The 16,990-nt window shown below is 42.4% G+C and overlaps 2 protein-coding genes across 5 annotated transcripts in view; both read left to right on the forward strand.

The window, feature by feature from the left end:
• Positions 1 to 2,540, forward strand: part of cdc42bpb (CDC42 binding protein kinase beta (DMPK-like)) — an 86,351-nt gene extending 83,811 nt beyond the window's left edge. For 3 of the 4 annotated variants that reach the window (XM_076272958.1, XM_076272960.1, XM_076272959.1), the window contains one exon: positions 305 to 2,540. In XM_076272958.1, the coding sequence (XP_076129073.1) occupies positions 305 to 433 (129 nt within the window). In that variant the 3' untranslated portion in view covers positions 434 to 2,540. The remainder of the gene's footprint in view (positions 1 to 304) is intronic. The other variant, XR_012984067.1, reaches the window with a different exon arrangement.
• Positions 2,541 to 4,729: 2,189 nt separating this feature from the next.
• On the forward strand, positions 4,730 to 16,482 carry vipas39 (VPS33B interacting protein, apical-basolateral polarity regulator, spe-39 homolog). Its single transcript, XM_076272548.1, has 19 exons — positions 4,730 to 4,811; positions 5,235 to 5,327; positions 5,539 to 5,644; positions 5,922 to 6,062; positions 9,412 to 9,450; positions 9,590 to 9,654; positions 10,042 to 10,098; positions 10,576 to 10,668; positions 10,990 to 11,023; positions 11,136 to 11,238; positions 11,537 to 11,564; positions 11,768 to 11,841; positions 12,335 to 12,410; positions 12,623 to 12,745; positions 13,003 to 13,044; positions 13,290 to 13,466; positions 14,038 to 14,127; positions 14,768 to 14,869; positions 16,076 to 16,482. The coding sequence occupies exons 2-19, from the start codon at positions 5,235 to 5,237 to the stop codon at positions 16,094 to 16,096; spliced, it is 1,464 nt and encodes a 487-aa protein (XP_076128663.1). The 5' UTR covers positions 4,730 to 4,811; the 3' UTR covers positions 16,097 to 16,482.
• Positions 16,483 to 16,990: the final 508 nt, after the last annotated feature.

Raw genomic sequence — 16,990 nt, forward strand, 5'->3', positions numbered from 1 at the left:
CTGTCTCTCTATCATTCTCTTCTTCTCCTTGGCTCGCTCTCTCTCACATACTTCTCTTGGTCTCCCTTTTGCGAATTTTCAAATTCGGTGGCTTTATTGCCATGACTGTTAACAATATTGCCAAAGAAATGTGATGTGTATACAATGCAACAAAGTATAGAACATAAAAATATTTGCCGTAGTGTAGGTATTAAGATAGGGGGCGCTGTGGTGCAAACTGCTGCAGTGTCCATACCACAGTCAGGTCCAAGGCTAAAAAAGAAAATACATTCATGTGAATGATGAAGACTCTCTCTCTCGACAGCCTGACTCGGACTCCACCAAACACTCCACCCCTTCCAACTCCTCGAACCCCAGCAGCCCCCCGAGCCCCAACTCACCCCACCGCAGTCAGCTCACCCTCGACGGGCTCGACCACGCCCTGGATGGCTGAGGATCTCTGGCCCACACACACTCACAGAAACACGCAATCACTCACACACACACACGCAGTCACACGCTCAAACCTATCCCATGCAACTAGGAACATTACAAGTGCCAAGAGCAGACTCAGACTCCCACGCTACCACAAAACTATAAAACAAAAAAGAAAACACACACACACAAACATGCATTGTTTTATTTTATTTTTATTTGTTTGAGGACCTCACCACCACATCAGAAAGGCTGAAAGAAAAACGACAAAACATAGAAGTCCTGTAGTCCTGTCTGTCACTTGGATCCAATGATGATATTAATGCTGGTGATTGGGCTTGAGTGCAGGGTGGGTATATATGTGTAATGATATATTTTACCGTGCTGCAAACTTAAGGCAGCCATTTTGGAATTGTCAGCAGAAAAAAAAGACTGTCCTTCATTTGCTAAGGAGCAGGTTGTATTTTAGCCTACAGGGTCAAATAACTGATGTTAGACTTTTAAAAGAGAAAATAATTCCATGCCATTTTCCTGTGACATTTTGTTTTTCTTTTCTTTTTTTTTTTATTCAGTAAAATTGCAAATATTTAGAGAAATACTGCAGAGAGCTGTATATGCATCAGGATGTTGAGGTTGGAGACTCCCAGAGAGAGAAGTCCTGGTCTGTCCCTACCACTGCCTGATCACAGCAGCAGCTCAAAGAAAACAGAAAAAAAGAGGGAGAGATGGGGAATGAGAGACTTGAGTTTGTTTTTAAACTTTTCTCCTGCGGCGGTGAACTTCTCCGATGGTGAGGAAAGGAGACAGTGGTCCGTCACAGAACTACGGAAGCCGGGCCTGCATCAGCGGTTCTGGAATCTGTTTCAGGATCTTTCTTCCGTAAATCTGGACTCTGGAGTGAAAGGAGTACTGAAGAGAATGAACAGCTAAATGATCGATGTTTACCAGACTCTGGGAGTCTGTGGCGTTCATTCACCAGACTGGAGGTTTTTAGCCAAACCCAGTGGGCACTTTTATTGCATTTTTGTTCTCTCTCAATTATACAGTTTCACACAGCCTTTCTAACATTCATGTTTTAACCTTAGGTAAATTTGCCACAATATATCAAGCCGCATCATGTGAACGAGAGAGGAAAAAAATGGGGGTAAAAGAAATTACAGAAAAAAAGACTTTTGAATTAATTGAAGCCGGACTTAATAGATGATGCAACTTGTTTTAAGAAAAAAAAAGAATAAAGAGAGAATGGAACACACACACACAAAAAAAAACCCATAGGATTAAACTGCTACACTCTTCAGCTGCTGCTGCTGCTGCTGCTTAAATCTATGTGCTACATTTAAGGCTGGTGCGACCACCACCCCCCCCCCCCACACACACACACACACACCGCCCCGCCCAACCCTCTCAGCACCTGCTCACTACCAACTTCGTTGAGCTCCATGAACTTCACATGGCGTCCAATAATGTAGAGGCAACATGGGATGGACTCTCACCTCTATACGTATATATATATATATATATGAATATACACTTAACCCACTACACAAACCACCCACCCTTACCTACATTGTCTGATGTTCACTTTGCTTTTGAATTTAAGAAGAGAAAAAAATGACAATATTTCTAATATGTTGGGTTTCTTCTTTTTTTTTTTTTAAGTCACACACACACATACCCACATTCACGTTATTGTGTGCCTTCACGGCCCTACCACGTTACAGACTGCAAACAGACTGTCCCCTTAAGCATTTCAAGTTGTCTTTGTATGACTGATGGCAATGTTTTTCAGTTGAGTTATCGTTCATTCCCCCTCTCCTCCCCAGACTTTCAGAAACACTGTATGAAACTTGCACATGTTTTAGTCCAAGGAAATTCTCTTGATTGTTTTTTTTTTTTTGTGTGTGTATTGGCGTTTGTGTGAGTGTGTGTGTGAGTGTGAGTGAGTGTACTTAATGCCCTACCCTACTCAACCCAGCTGTTCTTACCCAAGAGAACAGGACTGACTTCCTCCGTACACTACTGCTTTTTTTTCCTTTAAAAAAAAAATCACAAGTTGGAATCTTTGTAATTATTGAATTGTTAGCCTCATAAATTTGAACAAACAATAAAGAGTATCTGTTGTGCTTCTGGTGTGTGGGCTGACTTACTGCTGGTTTATGACCTTGTCTCAGCATAGCTGTTGCCCACATTTGGAGGTGTTGCCACTTACTTTTTAGTGCCGATAAGTATACAGTATAAGTAACACACTGTACCCTCACTGTGTGTGAACCACTTCATATTTTATGACCTGATTTCTACCAGCCCACCTATAACCAGCCCTGGACAGGAACCTGCTCATCTGTCTGACCTCTGACGACTACCCTTAACAATCTTTGTCTGGATTACACCCATAAATACTTATCTTCATGTGTGTAATACAATGGATAAAAGACTGCAATGGGTAATTTTCAAATGCATGTCTTTATTGGGAAAGGTATAAAGGCATTAAGATGGGAAGGCAGCCTTTATTGGGGGGGAAAAAATAGTTAGATGTATTAACCCGACTGGGCCTGGATGGCGGATGCCTGATGGGGCAGCAGGCCACTCAAAGAGAAGGCCAGCGCTCGCCATCAGGACCTTGGCCATGGTGTCACCTCATCCATGGTGGCCACTTGACGGGGCAGCAGATCGTCAGAGCGGTCCGCGCTCGCCGTCAGGGCCAGGTTGTCCTCCATGGTGGCCTAGTAATGGGGCAGCAGATCTCCAGAAAGGTCCGCGCCTGCAGTACACTCGCCATCCGGACCGGGGCTATTTAGGGCACTGGCGCCCTTTTATGTTCGTTTTTTGATCCTGCGATGCTGACCAACAGTCTTCCTCGCAGGTGGAGTGGACGGAGGCTTGGGATCCTTGTTCCTCTTGGTCATATTGCAAGGGGGGTCTGGGCTGATGACGGTCGGAAGGCCAGAAGGCGTGGGCAGTCTGTGGCTTGCCTCAGTGGCCAGGATGTACCTCACCGACTTCCTCTTAAGGAACGGACGCTTGAGATTGCTCTTTGTCACGGTCAAATCCTCAATCTCTTCCATGTCAAGGTCGTCAGGGCTGACGCGGCTTGCCGACCACTTGTGGAAGTTCCTCACAGGTGGAGTGGATGGAGGCTTAGGATTCCTGTTCAGGGTCATATCGTAAATCTCGTCCGTGTCAAGGTCGTCAGGGATGATGTGGATTGTCTCCGGGTCCCTCAGCGGAGGGAGGATGGTCATCGTGTTTGGACACAAACGTGGTTTGTTTCGCTGGATAGGCACCAGTGGTCCAGGCTTTCTATTCAGCAGGGGGCACTTGATGGGCTCAGGGGAATGGACTACTGGCCAGCGGATGGTATTACTCTTTTCCTCAATTACAACCATCCCGGGCATGGAGGACGGGCATGGTCGTCTTTCCCGGCGTGGCAACATCTTGGGCCTAGTTGCCTGGCCATAAGGTGGCTTACTCATATCAGCAAGGTGCCAAAGTCTACAAGAGTGTATAGAGCATTTATGTTATCTTATGTACTCCATAAGTCGCCCCCCCCCCCCACCACCACCACCATTATTGGGGACATACAATCAGAGCATATTCATTTTTAAGAGGTTACCTTGCTCTAGTAGTGTGGTTATTTTTTGGACATGAAGACTTACCCTTTTTGTGAAGACTTAATAGAGTTCTTGATGGTGTTTGAAAATAAAAAATAAAAAACCCTAGGCCTTAGCCTAGCACCGTACCGTTAGGGAAAAATGTGTTCACTCTCAGTCAGATTAACCTATTTATACCGCTACCCCATTGTGACGTAATAGAATGTACGGCGCCATTACGTCATTTTCAAAGAGCGGTCGCGTGTTTGTGTTGATACTCCGAGAAAATAACCTAGGCCTAGGCCTACCACTTTTAGATAGACTTTTTCACTTTTAGATATATTATATATATATTAGCGATTATGTGAAATATAAATAATAAAGTGATATCCACTGTGTGGAGCTGCACATGTTTAAATAAACGGAAGAATGAAAACTAGGCCTCACATCACCTAAAATAGCTGGGTTGAATGTAATCTCCTTTATTCCCCGTATTTTCAGAATCATCTTATTTCAGAATCATCTTATAGCCTAGGCCTACATTTGTTTCTCCAATTGGATTTGTGTAGGCACAGATATCATTCACGAGAGAATGGGACAACATTCCGAGTAGCCTTTTTATACGTTTTTTAAGAAACTGTACTTTCCTCTATCTCCTCTTGAGAACAAGCAGAGACGGTTAATAAACTAAAGTAGCCTATCATTGGAACAAGGTAGTGGTGGAAAAAGGGACTACATCTCCCAGCAACCCTTACGCAGCTATGTTGTGTTGGGTTCGTCCCTGTCTCCGACCATAAAAGATTTCGAAAGGTAACGAGATTGCTTGCAAACATTTGATTTTAGGCTGTAATTGCTTTTGTGTGGTAGTCACCAGTTGTTGTTAGTACCAACTGCCAATTGAATCCATCCTTAAAATTTGGAGATTCCAACAATTCAGCCAGGTTTTGTGGTGATTGGTAGTAAAGTCTCTGCTAGCAAGCTAATGCACGTCAGCATAGCAAAGGAGCAAGTTAGCAGTCAGAACAGCTTCATCACGTTAATAAATTACCGTTGGGTTGACAGCATGGTAAGAAATTGATCTTTTGTTTAAAGAGCAGTAATGTGATTGGTAAAATATGGATCTCGGTATTTTGTTAGTGAAGGTATGAGCAGCTGTCACCATGTTCCTGTATGTGTTCATTAGCTTGAATGTGTCAAATCTGAGCTAGCTGCTACATAATAATGACGTTTTAGATGAGCAGAGGCAAACCAGATGAAGACGACTACTGGAACAGTTCGAAATTCAAAGCATTTACATTTGACGATGAAGATGATGACTTTACGAAGGTAAACATCGTAGCGTAAATTACATTTCATTCAAAAGGGGTGGGAACATGTATGTTGCATATATCCGTGATGATGTAGGCTAACTTTGTGGAACTCAAAACTCCCTTCACCTATACCGTTACATGCGCTAACTTATTTGTATTCTTGGAACATAGTTGGACTTCATGCTGTTGCCGGATGTGATAAGGCTACTTGTTATTTTTGGTCACAGCTAAAGGAATCCAAAAAGGCTGTGAATAGCATCCGCCTGCTAGATGAAGATGATGATGACGATGATGATGTAGAAAAGGTTAGCTGGAGCGGAGAACCTATTGGAAGTACGTCACCATTGTGAGCCATCCACAGTTGTTTGATTGTCATTCTGTGTAAAACCATTACATTTTGAAAGTAGATATTAACACTGCTTTTTAGTCTGTTGTATACAGATATTGTTTGTATGCTTGCTGTAAACATCTGAATGATTATTCCTGTCTGTGACTCATTGTATACTATGCGTACCATAGAGGCAAAGCAAAGAGAGCTCTAAAACATGCAATATGATTGGTCTTTATAGTTTTTTGTTGATGGGTTTCTTTGCGTGGTTATGACTTTCAGGCATATCATGGTCCGTCAAAGAGACGGCATCCAGCATCCGTTCCACAGGGGAGGTGCGGGACCAAGGATTCCCAAAGATCGACACAGCCCCTTCGCTTCCAAAACAGGGCTCTAGCTACTCCCTGAGCTCATTATTCAAAGGTAGTGTGAGCTGTCTGTACCAGGCATGGAGTCAACCTGGGTCTGTGTAACGCTTTGCAGTGCTATGTTCTATTTGCAGAATTCACATGAAAAAATATAAAAATAGGCTTAAAAATCCGTTAAAAAGCCCGGGAAGGGTCACGTTGGTAAATATTTTTAGACCACACTATTGCGTTCCCTCGCAATAGTTTTGCGTTCCCACGCAGTAGTTTTGCGTTCCTTCGCAATACCTTTTTGAGTTCCTCAGGATCATTTTTGTTTTGTTGCTTTGCAGTTTCAACTTGGGCTCCTATGGAGCCCGGGAAGGGTCACATTGGTAAATATTTTTAGGTCACGTTGGTAAATATTTTTAGACTGCACTATTGCGTTCCTTCGCAATAGTTTTGCGTTCCCATGAAATACTTTTGCGTTCCCTCGCAATACTTTTTGCATTCCCTCGCAATAATTTTTGAGTTACCTCGCAATAATTTGTGTTCCCTCACAATAACTCTATGCTGCTGCTTCCTCAGTGAGCCGTGCCACATCCCATGTCGAATTGGACAAACGATACTTTAAAATCCTCACTTTAATGTTACTGTGTGAGGCTGGCAACTATAGTTATGCCAGTTCATAAGGAGCCTCTCAGCTGGGCAAGTTGCAGCAACTATTTCTCCTCTCACGGATCCAGTTCTCTCGTGAATCCATGTTGCCGTCTGCTGTGTGTGTGTGTGTATGTGTGTGTGTGTGTGTGCATTGAGTTAGCCTACCCTCTCCCCACCTCTTCCCCCACTAGATCCCACTCACTCACTGTGCGCTCTGATATGACACTGACCCGAACTAACGTGCTGACAGCGCTGCGTGAATGGGGACTGAAATGTATGGAGCCTACGGAGCCCCCCTGGGGACAGGGTGGGCAATATTTTTAGACCGCACTTTTGCGTTCCCACGCAATTCTTTTTGCGTTCCCTCGCAATACTTTTGCGTTCCCTCACAATAGTTTTTACGTTCCCTCACAATACTTTTGCGTTCCCACGCAATACTTTTGTGTTCCCTCACAATAGTTTTTGCGTTCCCTCGCAATAGTTTGGAGTGGGCTATTGCAGGGCTCTGTATTCCCAGTCTCACAGGTCCGTTGGTTCGCACATCATGGATAACCTCAACTTGATTAAGTTTTACTTTAACATGGGGCTCACATACAAAAATATGCTGGAGGCTTTGGCGGTGAGACACAATGTGGTTATGTGCTTGAAGACTCTGAAGCGTATTTTAAAGAAAAACGGTCTGTTTCGGCGGAGATATGATGCACTAGAACAGGCTCGCGTACCCCCACCATCCAACACATAAAAAAGTAACACATTCTATTGACGCATTCCAGGCATCGTGTTTAATTAGCCACCCTACATGATAACAAAATCAAAATGTGCAACTGGTCTATGAGCTCTCACGCTAAAAAAAAAAAAAAAAACAGTGTGGAGAACCACATTAGAATGGTTAGATAGCATCTCACTGCAGACCACGCACTGTGGCTTTGGGCAGTCTGTCTCCCAATCCACGTGAAGCCTAGGGCTATATGCCTCACAGGCTTGAAATTTCACCATTCTGGGGGCAAGGCCACTTGGCCTTCAGTTGGGCATATTTGGTGGGGGGCACAAAGGCCAGGTGTCAGGGCACCAAGGCCAAAGTTAACTATACAGTAGTAGGCTATAAAAATGATCAAAGTTGTATTTAGCCTATTCACTGCAGTAGATCTGCATCACTGTATGAAACATTACAAAAACAGATATCTAGGCTATATATAAAATTTATTTTATATTTGGCCTGCTATGAAATCATGTATTGAACAATTTAAATGTAGCACAGCTCAGCTTTAAGAAACTCAAATAGCCTAGAAGATGCCGTGCGCTTTATCCGGGGCCAGCCTGGACCAGTAGCCTAGCCAAGCCTATGACAGCGCGCCTCTTACGTGAATGGGATCAGCGTACAGAGCCCCCAACATACCAGAGGAAGAAAAAGTTTTTTTTAACACCAAAATTATTGCGAGGGAACGCTTGGGAACGCAAAAAGTGCGGTCTAAAAATATTGCCCACACTGTCCCCAGGGGGGCTCCGTAGTTTTCTGTTCAGAAGTTAAAAATTGAAATGATGCGTCAATTTTCTAATTTTCCTTTTTTGCCCTTGTGGTTGGACTGAACCACGAGCACCGGGGGGAGAACACCAGCTGGGCCAGGCTAGATGGTGGAAGGGAGCGCCGCCTGAAGTTGTTTGATTTTGACTCATTACTTTAGAGATTAATGACTAAAACATTTTGGGAGAAGGGACGTTAAACATAACTTTCAGCCTATGTTGAACATATCTACAGTAGCCTATATTTGAATACCATGGCCATGCCATAGCAAATAATTCCCCAAAGCAGAATGCTTTGCCATCGACGTCAGTCTTGGCTATTCCGGGCTATACAGGCTACCCCGAGCACTGTTTGACATGGTATTTTTGCTTATTTAACGCTTTACGCTAGACTAGGTTTTATTAGGCTAAACGAAGACACAATGGTGAGCCTAATTTATCCGTTTATCCATTTATTAATTTCAACAGCAAATAGCCTACATTGGCCTGTAGGCTACTAGGGCTCAAGTCCATCGGTAATGCTCATGTAGGTCTTCAAAGCCTCCCAGAACATGAGTAGGCTAGAACACGTAGGCCTAAGTGTCAGGACCTGGTCAGGACGCAGCAATGTCTCCTCTGCATCTGAAGTTCTGATCTCGAGCTGACATTATCAATCGCTTGGCACCTTGATGCAAGCTGAACTGTGTTTGATAGCCCTCCATCTCTACATCTATTTTTTACAATCTATGCTCTACATCCGCTGATAAAATGTGATCACCAACACCGCGCGCCAATATGTATCAGGTCACCCACCCCCTAAAAAAGGGGGGGGGGGGCAAAAATACAATATTAACTGAATTTTACTTTTTTTTCCAATCCAGTTTCTGTTTTCTTTATCTTCCGTGACTAATGACACATTTAGAAAATAGCAGCAATTATCTATTTGCTGAGCAGTTAAAAAAATTGAAAATTGGATTATTGAACACATTTTTTATTTGGATCAGATGGATGGAACCAAATAGAACAAAGCACTGCAAAGCTTACACGGACCCAACCTGGAGATGAGAGGGACTTAGGATGTTTTCATTTTTTGTCCTGTTGTTGTTGATAGCTGCTTGTATTTGAAATTGGCATTTTATTGGTGCTCTATTGGTGAAAAGCTTAAATGCAGTAATGCATGTAGCCGTTTTCTCTATCTATTTTTTGGTTGGAAGAAATCTTTTTATCAGAACCTGATGTAATTTATCCTTGGTATATCTTGTCTTCAGCAAAGAGCCGGACTGCTGGATTCTCATCGTTCTCAGAATGTGAGTCTTATGTCCTTTTGTCCCTATGAGTTTGCTTGAACAAGGATAGTCCACAGTGACTTTTAAAAGTTGCAAGGCATGGTAAATAACTACAATAACACGATGTGTATTGTATGATGTATGTGTTATTTCATCCTAGCTGTCTCTGAAACATCCACAAGGGTCTATGCCCCAGAGCTAAGAAAGCCCAAGGCAGAGTATAAGGTATGTAAAACAAGACTTATATGATAAATAAGGTGGTGTTTACTGTAGCTTACAGTTACAGTTGAATTCATTTGAATATGATCTCTAAACTGCTTTATGGTCACAAATAAATACTCAAATGGACCAAGGTTAAGGGTAATACCTGGTGTATGGATTTACCCTTGACCCCCAGTATGGAGGAAGAACATATTGTAATGGGGTCTGTCCGTCTGTGTGCGTCTGCTATTGGTCCTATGTACTTATGTACCTATGTACAGCTCAGAATGCAGATGGTGGAATGTACTTTCACATTGGTTCAAATGACCTAACAGGGGCAGGAGTTTGAATTGACCCGATTGCTCTTGTTTTGTGCTGTTGACGGATTTCCTGTTCTTGTTGTGCTCACAGGACTATGTCAGTGACTGGAACCCCGAGGAGACTGTGCGGAGGATGCAGCGAGGGAAGGTAAGGCCCATCAGAAAACAGCCTCTGTCCACTCCGACACCATTACTCTAGCTTAGCGGAATTCACTGGAAGTGAGTTAGACCAGTTAGCCTACAGCTCTCTTTTAGCTGTAGGCTAACTGGGTACAGCTCTCTTTTAGCTGTAGGCTAACTGGTCTAACCCACCTTCAGTCAAAGGCACATAAAAAAAAAAACAATCAGATGCTCTGTCCATATAGAACATCCTTCTAGAATATTCTTTTGTAAGCGGGTAATTTATCCTCACAATTTTGTATGTCATTGTTTCATAGTTAGCCGAGAAAATAATGTAATGAGAAGATGAAGTGAGCAGTTGCTGACAGTGATATTAAGCAAGTTTTGAAAAAGTCATTGCATTGCTTCTGTGGGAGACAAAGATGGAGGTGGATTTTTGTGGGCACAAGAGAGAGGTCTAGAAAGAAGCTGAAAGTAATGTGGAAATGTTGCGTCTCTCTTTCAGGTCTACTCACTCGAGAGATTCCGTTCCCTCCAGGACAAAATGCTGCTGCTTGATGAGGCTGTGAGCGCCCATGATGGCAACGTTATAACAGCCGTATGTCATCCCACTCATTTACAGAATTGGGGAAAAAAGTGCTGCACACTTGTGGGATGTCTGATAGGACATCTGCCTGTTCATGTGTCGCGCAAGCCATTGAAAATAATGAGTTTCAGAGCGCAGTGGCGCCGTTGATGTATCCTATGTCTAAGGCACTTTTTGCATATTTTGTCCAGTGATCATCACCTCACAATGATCCTTGGTGTGCATCACTTTTCGATTAATTCCTCTCATTTACATCATTTCATGTCAGTTATCAGTCTGTGTGCGATGTGGTGCTTGTGTATTTTTCCTCACGTAGAGTGTTTGCTTTTACAGGTCTTAATATTCTTGAAACGGTCATTAAGTAAAGGTCAGTTCTTTGAAGCTTGTTATCACTGGTTTGCACACCCACCTTTCTTGATCGCAGGCATACAATCTTGAAGTGTCGTAAATAACCAGCAGATTTGCTGCTACCTTTACAGAGATTCTCTTCCGTGAGTTAACGGACAGGGAGATAGCGTTGAGGCACTACGTGCACTACCTGAAAGAGATGGGCGAGCAACGACTGCTGGTTGATCTACTCAAGTAGGTCATTTCATTGCTGTGATTAATGCTAATTAATAGATTAATAATTACTGATAAAAACATCCGTTACTAATAATTGACATGTGTTGTACAAGGATGCACTCTGTGTTGTTATGAACAGGTTAAAACATTAGTTTGGATGCATTTACAATTCATTGGACCAAAAATATGATGTGTTATCCCTAGATGTGGTTTTGTTAATATCAGATATTCAGTTGTTAAATGAGGATGGAAATATTTAATGTTTAATATGGTCAAGAAAACTAATGTCCTGGTCTGGTGTCTGCTCTTCCTCAAGGTCCCTTGGCAGAACAGAAGACATGGCTGTAAGTTCTCACCAGTCATATCACGCTTTAATCACATTACAGTTATAGGCTGTCTATGTTTTTACATTTCGATTTTAGCATGCTTCTCCCACTTCAGGGTTTAAATTCACAAGAAAACACTTTATCACTTTATGTGATTTTTACTTTTGTATTTATTGATTTGTGTTGTAGTTTCACTTACTGTGTTTATGGTTTGTCCCCAGCTTATGCAATACAAGGAACACCTCAACATCAAAGATGAGAACCGGCGGAGAGACTTCCTGAAAAACTGCCTTAGGTAAGGCAACTGAGAACATGCTGTCTCACCTTCTCTTACTAGTCAAGTCATACTAACCTGCCTTAGGTAAGGCTACTGAGAATATGCTACTTACCTTCTTTTACTAGTAAAGTCATACTAACCTGCCTTAGGTAAGGCTACTGAGAATATGCTGTCTCACCTTCTCTTACTAGTAAAGTCATACTAACCTGCCTTAGGTAAGGCAACTGAGAACATGCTATCTTACCTTTTTTTACTAGTAAAGTCATACTAACCTGACCCATAGTCTCTAAGACACTGTACATACATTCAAAGGTTTTCACAACAGTGGAGATTTCTCTGTGTGTGTGTGTGTGTGTGTGTGTGTGTGTGTGTGTGTGTGTGTGTGTGTGTGTGTGTGTGTGTGTGTGTGTGTGTGTGTGGTGATCGGCGTCCATACCTTTAATGTATCTTGGTAGTGTGACGATGCTGCTTACTCTCCCCTCTAACTTTGTTTAATTCCCTCTGTGAACAGTCTTCCTTTCTCTCCAGACGATTCCACTCATGTACAAGACCACTACACTCTCCTGGAGAGGCAGATCATTATAGAGGTGAGATATGATCCCTTCATGTCACAGGATGCCAGTTTTCATTCCTGATCATGAAAAAGGATGCTCTGAATATAGTCATATAGGTTTGCTAGCAACTTGGAAATTCATGGCAATGCTGGATTTGCCTAGGAGGGTTAACAATAGTTGAAGTGGTTAACAATAATGGTTTGACACTTCATATGTGACATACTTAATTTGTTTTTTTCCCTCAGGCAAATGACAAAAAGGGAGATTCTGATATTTTTAGGAAGTACCCCAGAAAAGCCTCCATTTTGAATATGCCCATCATTACCACATTGTACTATTCCTGTTTTTATCACTACGGAGAATCGGAGGTAAGTCACATTACATAAACAAACACCCGCAAAATCCAGACACACATACAGCTTTACTGTATTTCATTACATCTATTCAATGTACTACATTTATATTACCACTAGGGGGAGTTCTTGCTCCTGAACTCACTTCCTGGCTTCCTTTGTCCCAAACATGTCTGTTTTTGTGCCATATTTCTACTGTGGAACATGTGGCATTGCTATGACCTCGAGACCACCGGCATACAGTAACAATACTTCCTCTGTTTCATTCCTAGGGCACCTACAGCAGTCCAGCCAACATTAGGAAGACATTCAGGGTAACGTGTCAACATACCAGTCCCTTACATAATTTACACCTTCACATATGTGTGTTCATATTGCTCCATATAATATTAAATAGGTTCAATGTAGGTTTGCGTTGCCCCAGTAAGATAATGAAGACTGTGTCCCACTTCTTCCCTCATTTAAGCACTATAATATGTAGGTCTATGTGTATGTGTACTCAAGTGGTATCAGAATGTGAAAGTAGTCTGTGTAGTAATTCTGCATTGATGTCTTCCAGATCTCTGACAAGCAGTACATCCTAACTGCACTTGGTGCCCGGGCAAAACTTAAGTCGTGGCTCGACGTTGACAGTTTGTTTAACTCCAAAAACTGGCTCGGCTACACCAAGAAAAGGTCTCCCATCGGCTTTCACAGAGTGGTGGACATCTTACACAAGAACAATGCGCCAGTACAGGTACCTTAGCCAACGTGCCGCTAGGCTAGCATCACTCCATCTGCCCTATGCTCTGTATTCATATCTCACACTACAAACACCAATATCAGAGCTAAAGCTAATCTGAAGCCATAGCTAATTATTCATGCCATTACCACAAAATGTACTCTTACTGCCCTGGGGCCGGTTGTGTTGCACCAACAGGGCTTATGTCTGTCTGCAGCGAAGTCATTCTGAGTCCATTCTAAAGATTAGTTTTATTGACAAAGATCACCTCAGCAGTCAGGTGGACCAGGCTTGTTAAACACCAGCTGGTGCAACCTGGTCATGATTTTCAACAGTACCCCAGTACTGGCAATGAAATTTATGCCATGAAGTTATTGAGAGTTGATAGTAAGCGTATTTAGAGTTTTGTTTGTTAATGAATTTTAGTGTGACGACTTGGATGAAGTGGGACGATAACGCGGCTGTAATTAAAATTAGGAGGCTCAGTCGTCTCATGCTGAGTGTCGATGTGAGTGTGAGACTCTCGCGTCTGTGAGTGTGAGACTCTCGCGTCTGTGTTTTCAGCGTGTCTCTCTGTGTGTCATAGGTCCTGCAGGACTATCTGTGTCTGGTCGATGACACCGAGCAGAAGATCAGCCTCGCTCAGAAGTACAAGTGCCACAACGTCATCATCAACGTATGTCCAGCCGCAGAATCTTTTTATTTTCGCCTAATAGAAAATGCTTGCCATGCTGCACTATTTATAACAGTCAGACAAACATAACAGCACACAGGCGTTAATACACACACTGTGTGGTGATAGTTGATGGTGTTTTAGTTTCTCTGGCCTGCTTAATTGTTTCAGTAGTTCAGTGTTTCCCACAGAATTGAATTCCATTTGTGGTGGTTGGTTTGCAGAATTAACTTGAATACAACAGTTTTTAACAAATTAGCACAGCGTGGTTATGATGCTAACCAGATTTAAGCACAATTTAGTACAACCTGGAAAATCATTGTGTGGTGGTCAATGTTGATATTGTGGTGGGCCGCCACAAATAAGTCAATGTATGGGAAACACTGGTAGTTCACAGCAGCGTGTGCACATGTGGCCCTAATTCAATAGAGTTGGATAGTTAGTCATCTTGTCCTCTAATTAACTAAATGCATTAGTTATCTTAAAGCAGTCCACTGAAGAAAAACGCTAAGTGCTATTGTATTACTTGACGTTTTTCTATTATTTTACGTACTTGAGACCTGTATTGCTTTACTTAAAAAATATTAGAAATAGGTGAAATTATGCTTGTGTCTGTGTGTGTGTGTGTCTGTCTTTCCCACAGACGTATAAGGATCTGAAGGACCGTCAGCAGCTGATTGCGTACAGGGGGAAGGTGGAGAGAGGCTCCCCAGAAGACCGCCTCATCGAGGAGCTCCTCAACTCGGTAAGGAGGAGAGGAAGGGCTCTGGGACGGGAGGATGGGAGGACTGAAAGAGGGGAAACGGGAGGATAAGAGAAAGAGGGAAAGAGGGAAGTGAATGGAGGGCTGGGATGAGAATGAGGAGAGAGTTCTGAAGGTAGAGGAGGGATGGGGTCGGATATGAGATGGTCCAGACAAGACAGAAGAACGTGGACAGGAGCAGGTGAATGGAGTTTAGTTTAGTGTAACAATGTAGGAATGGGCCATGTTGTAGACTTAAAGCCAACTGGCCGCCGGTGACGACAATCGCGTTTATGGATTTGATTAGAACACTTTTCTAAACTTTGCCGTCGACATGCATCAGACGCCGCCAGTGGGCTTTGCTCTGTTAAAAATAATGGAGTTCTAGAATTCACAATATTTCATGGTATTCTTGCCGATAACCATATACTGTGAATGACGATATGAAAATAGTACTATTCACCACTATTCTCAGTCACAAGTCATGTCAGCTCATAGTCTTCAGGGCCGTGCAAACGCAAAAAACTATCGTCAGCAGTTGACTCCTCTTCCTTGTCCATGTTATCAACTATATCATTAATATCACGATTTGACTTTCTCATCATGGGAAGGTATATCAATAGCGATACGATATGGCCCGTCTCTAGTGATGAGGCGCACTGAAACCAAGATGCACGGCCGGGGATGTATTGGAAACAATGGAATATAATGTAATCGAACGGCACGGCACTCATGTCAAGGCGTGTGGAGGCCGTGAGACTGTTTAATGTACACCTCACCATTCAGGCCCACTGGCTCTGTCATAAAGTTCCCACAGTCTACTCTGGGGAAGAGAAAGTCAGTTGGTCAGTCGGTTAAATAAGTTGCTAAAAATAAACTGGATCAAGTGAGGACAGTCTGCTAAACTAAGTGGTGGTGAATAGCCACAAAACTGCAGTGGTCTCCTTGGTTTACATCTGTTATTACATGCAGTGCAATATTTACAATGTTGGATCATATTCAGGAAGTGAGGATTTGGTTAATATAATGAGTATTTGTATTGTTCTAGTAGAACTATGTGTTTTATCACCACCTTGGATAAAAGCATCCATCTACCATGACTACCATGAATAATTGACTTTAAACTGAATGAGAAGGGGGTTGAAATGTTTGTATTGTACCACTGTATAATGTGTTATTTATTTATTTATTTATTTATTTTTTCTTCAGCAAATTCGGTGGAAAAACTGAGGCCCTTGGGGGAAGTCCTGAGACACTAGTGTACAGAGGGTTCATTTCAAAAAGACTGCATCTAGAGTTCCCTCTTGCAGGGGAAGCCAAGGCAGTGACCAATTCCAGTCGGCGCGTGCAAATTGAGTTCAGCCTTTATGTCCATGCTGTGTATGAGCCAAATGCTTTATTTTTTGTATTTATTTTCATTTTGAACATTTTCTGATGTTTATTTGTTTGGCTGCTTCTATCATGTGTAATCAGCATGGCTTCTGGCCAATCTGCAGTGTGAGCAGGAGGTGCTAACTGTTGTCATTCCTCACAATCAAACCCTTTTTCCCTCTTCCTGGTCTGTCTGCTTTTTTTTACTGTATATAAATAAAAAATAATAATGATTCAGTGGACAATGGTGGGTTGGTCCTTGCTCTCTGCACTCACCATATTCACTAGAACTGTGGTTAATCATTACCAAGGAGGAGAGAGGAGGAATATTCATGAAGCATAGTCAACTGAAATATTCAAATAACATTTTACACCTGGACCGATAGGAAGCAATGAGCTGTCTGTATCTTTTGTTGGGAGTCGGCAATATAGATTGCAGTCCAAGCCTCAGCCATGCTTTCATAGCTGGGAATGGGATCATTTTGGGAGAAGCATAATAGTAATGCATTTTTGAGTACGCTCTACCTACATTTACTATAATTAATCTCTGAAGTCATAGTCCTCCACCCTGCCTTTTGTATGAAGAGGCACAAAAGGAAAACATGACATTTATGTTGCCTTTATCTGTTATATTGTGAGTGAACAACCTCTTTTTGTAAATCAAATGTAAATTTAAATGTTTCTGTACCATTTGATTCCAAATGTCCCTCAATGTTGCCTTTGATCAAAGAAAGAGTTATCTTCAAAGTAGCC

This window comes from Alosa pseudoharengus, unplaced genomic scaffold (assembly GCF_046254945.1).
Source record: "Alosa pseudoharengus isolate Yale_2024_CS ecotype anadromous, Long Island Sound unplaced genomic scaffold, YU_APseudo_1.1 YU_APseudo_1.1_scf_7, whole genome shotgun sequence".
NCBI classification, from domain to species: domain Eukaryota; kingdom Metazoa; phylum Chordata; class Actinopteri; order Clupeiformes; family Clupeidae; genus Alosa; species Alosa pseudoharengus.

What these genes read in the sequence shown, in the direction of transcription:
- vipas39 (XM_076272548.1), top strand. Translation starts at nt 5,235, where the DNA reads ATGAGCAGAGGCAAACCAGATGAAGACGACTACTGGAACAGTTCGAAA. An exon ending in CTGCTGGTTGATCTACTCAA is followed by an intron (nt 11,239 to 11,536) that starts GTAGGTCATTTC and finishes CTCTTCCTCAAG; the next exon opens with GTCCCTTGGCAGAACAGAAG. An exon ending in TTCCTGAAAAACTGCCTTAG is followed by an intron (nt 11,842 to 12,334) that starts GTAAGGCAACTG and finishes CTCTGTGAACAG; the next exon opens with TCTTCCTTTCTCTCCAGACG.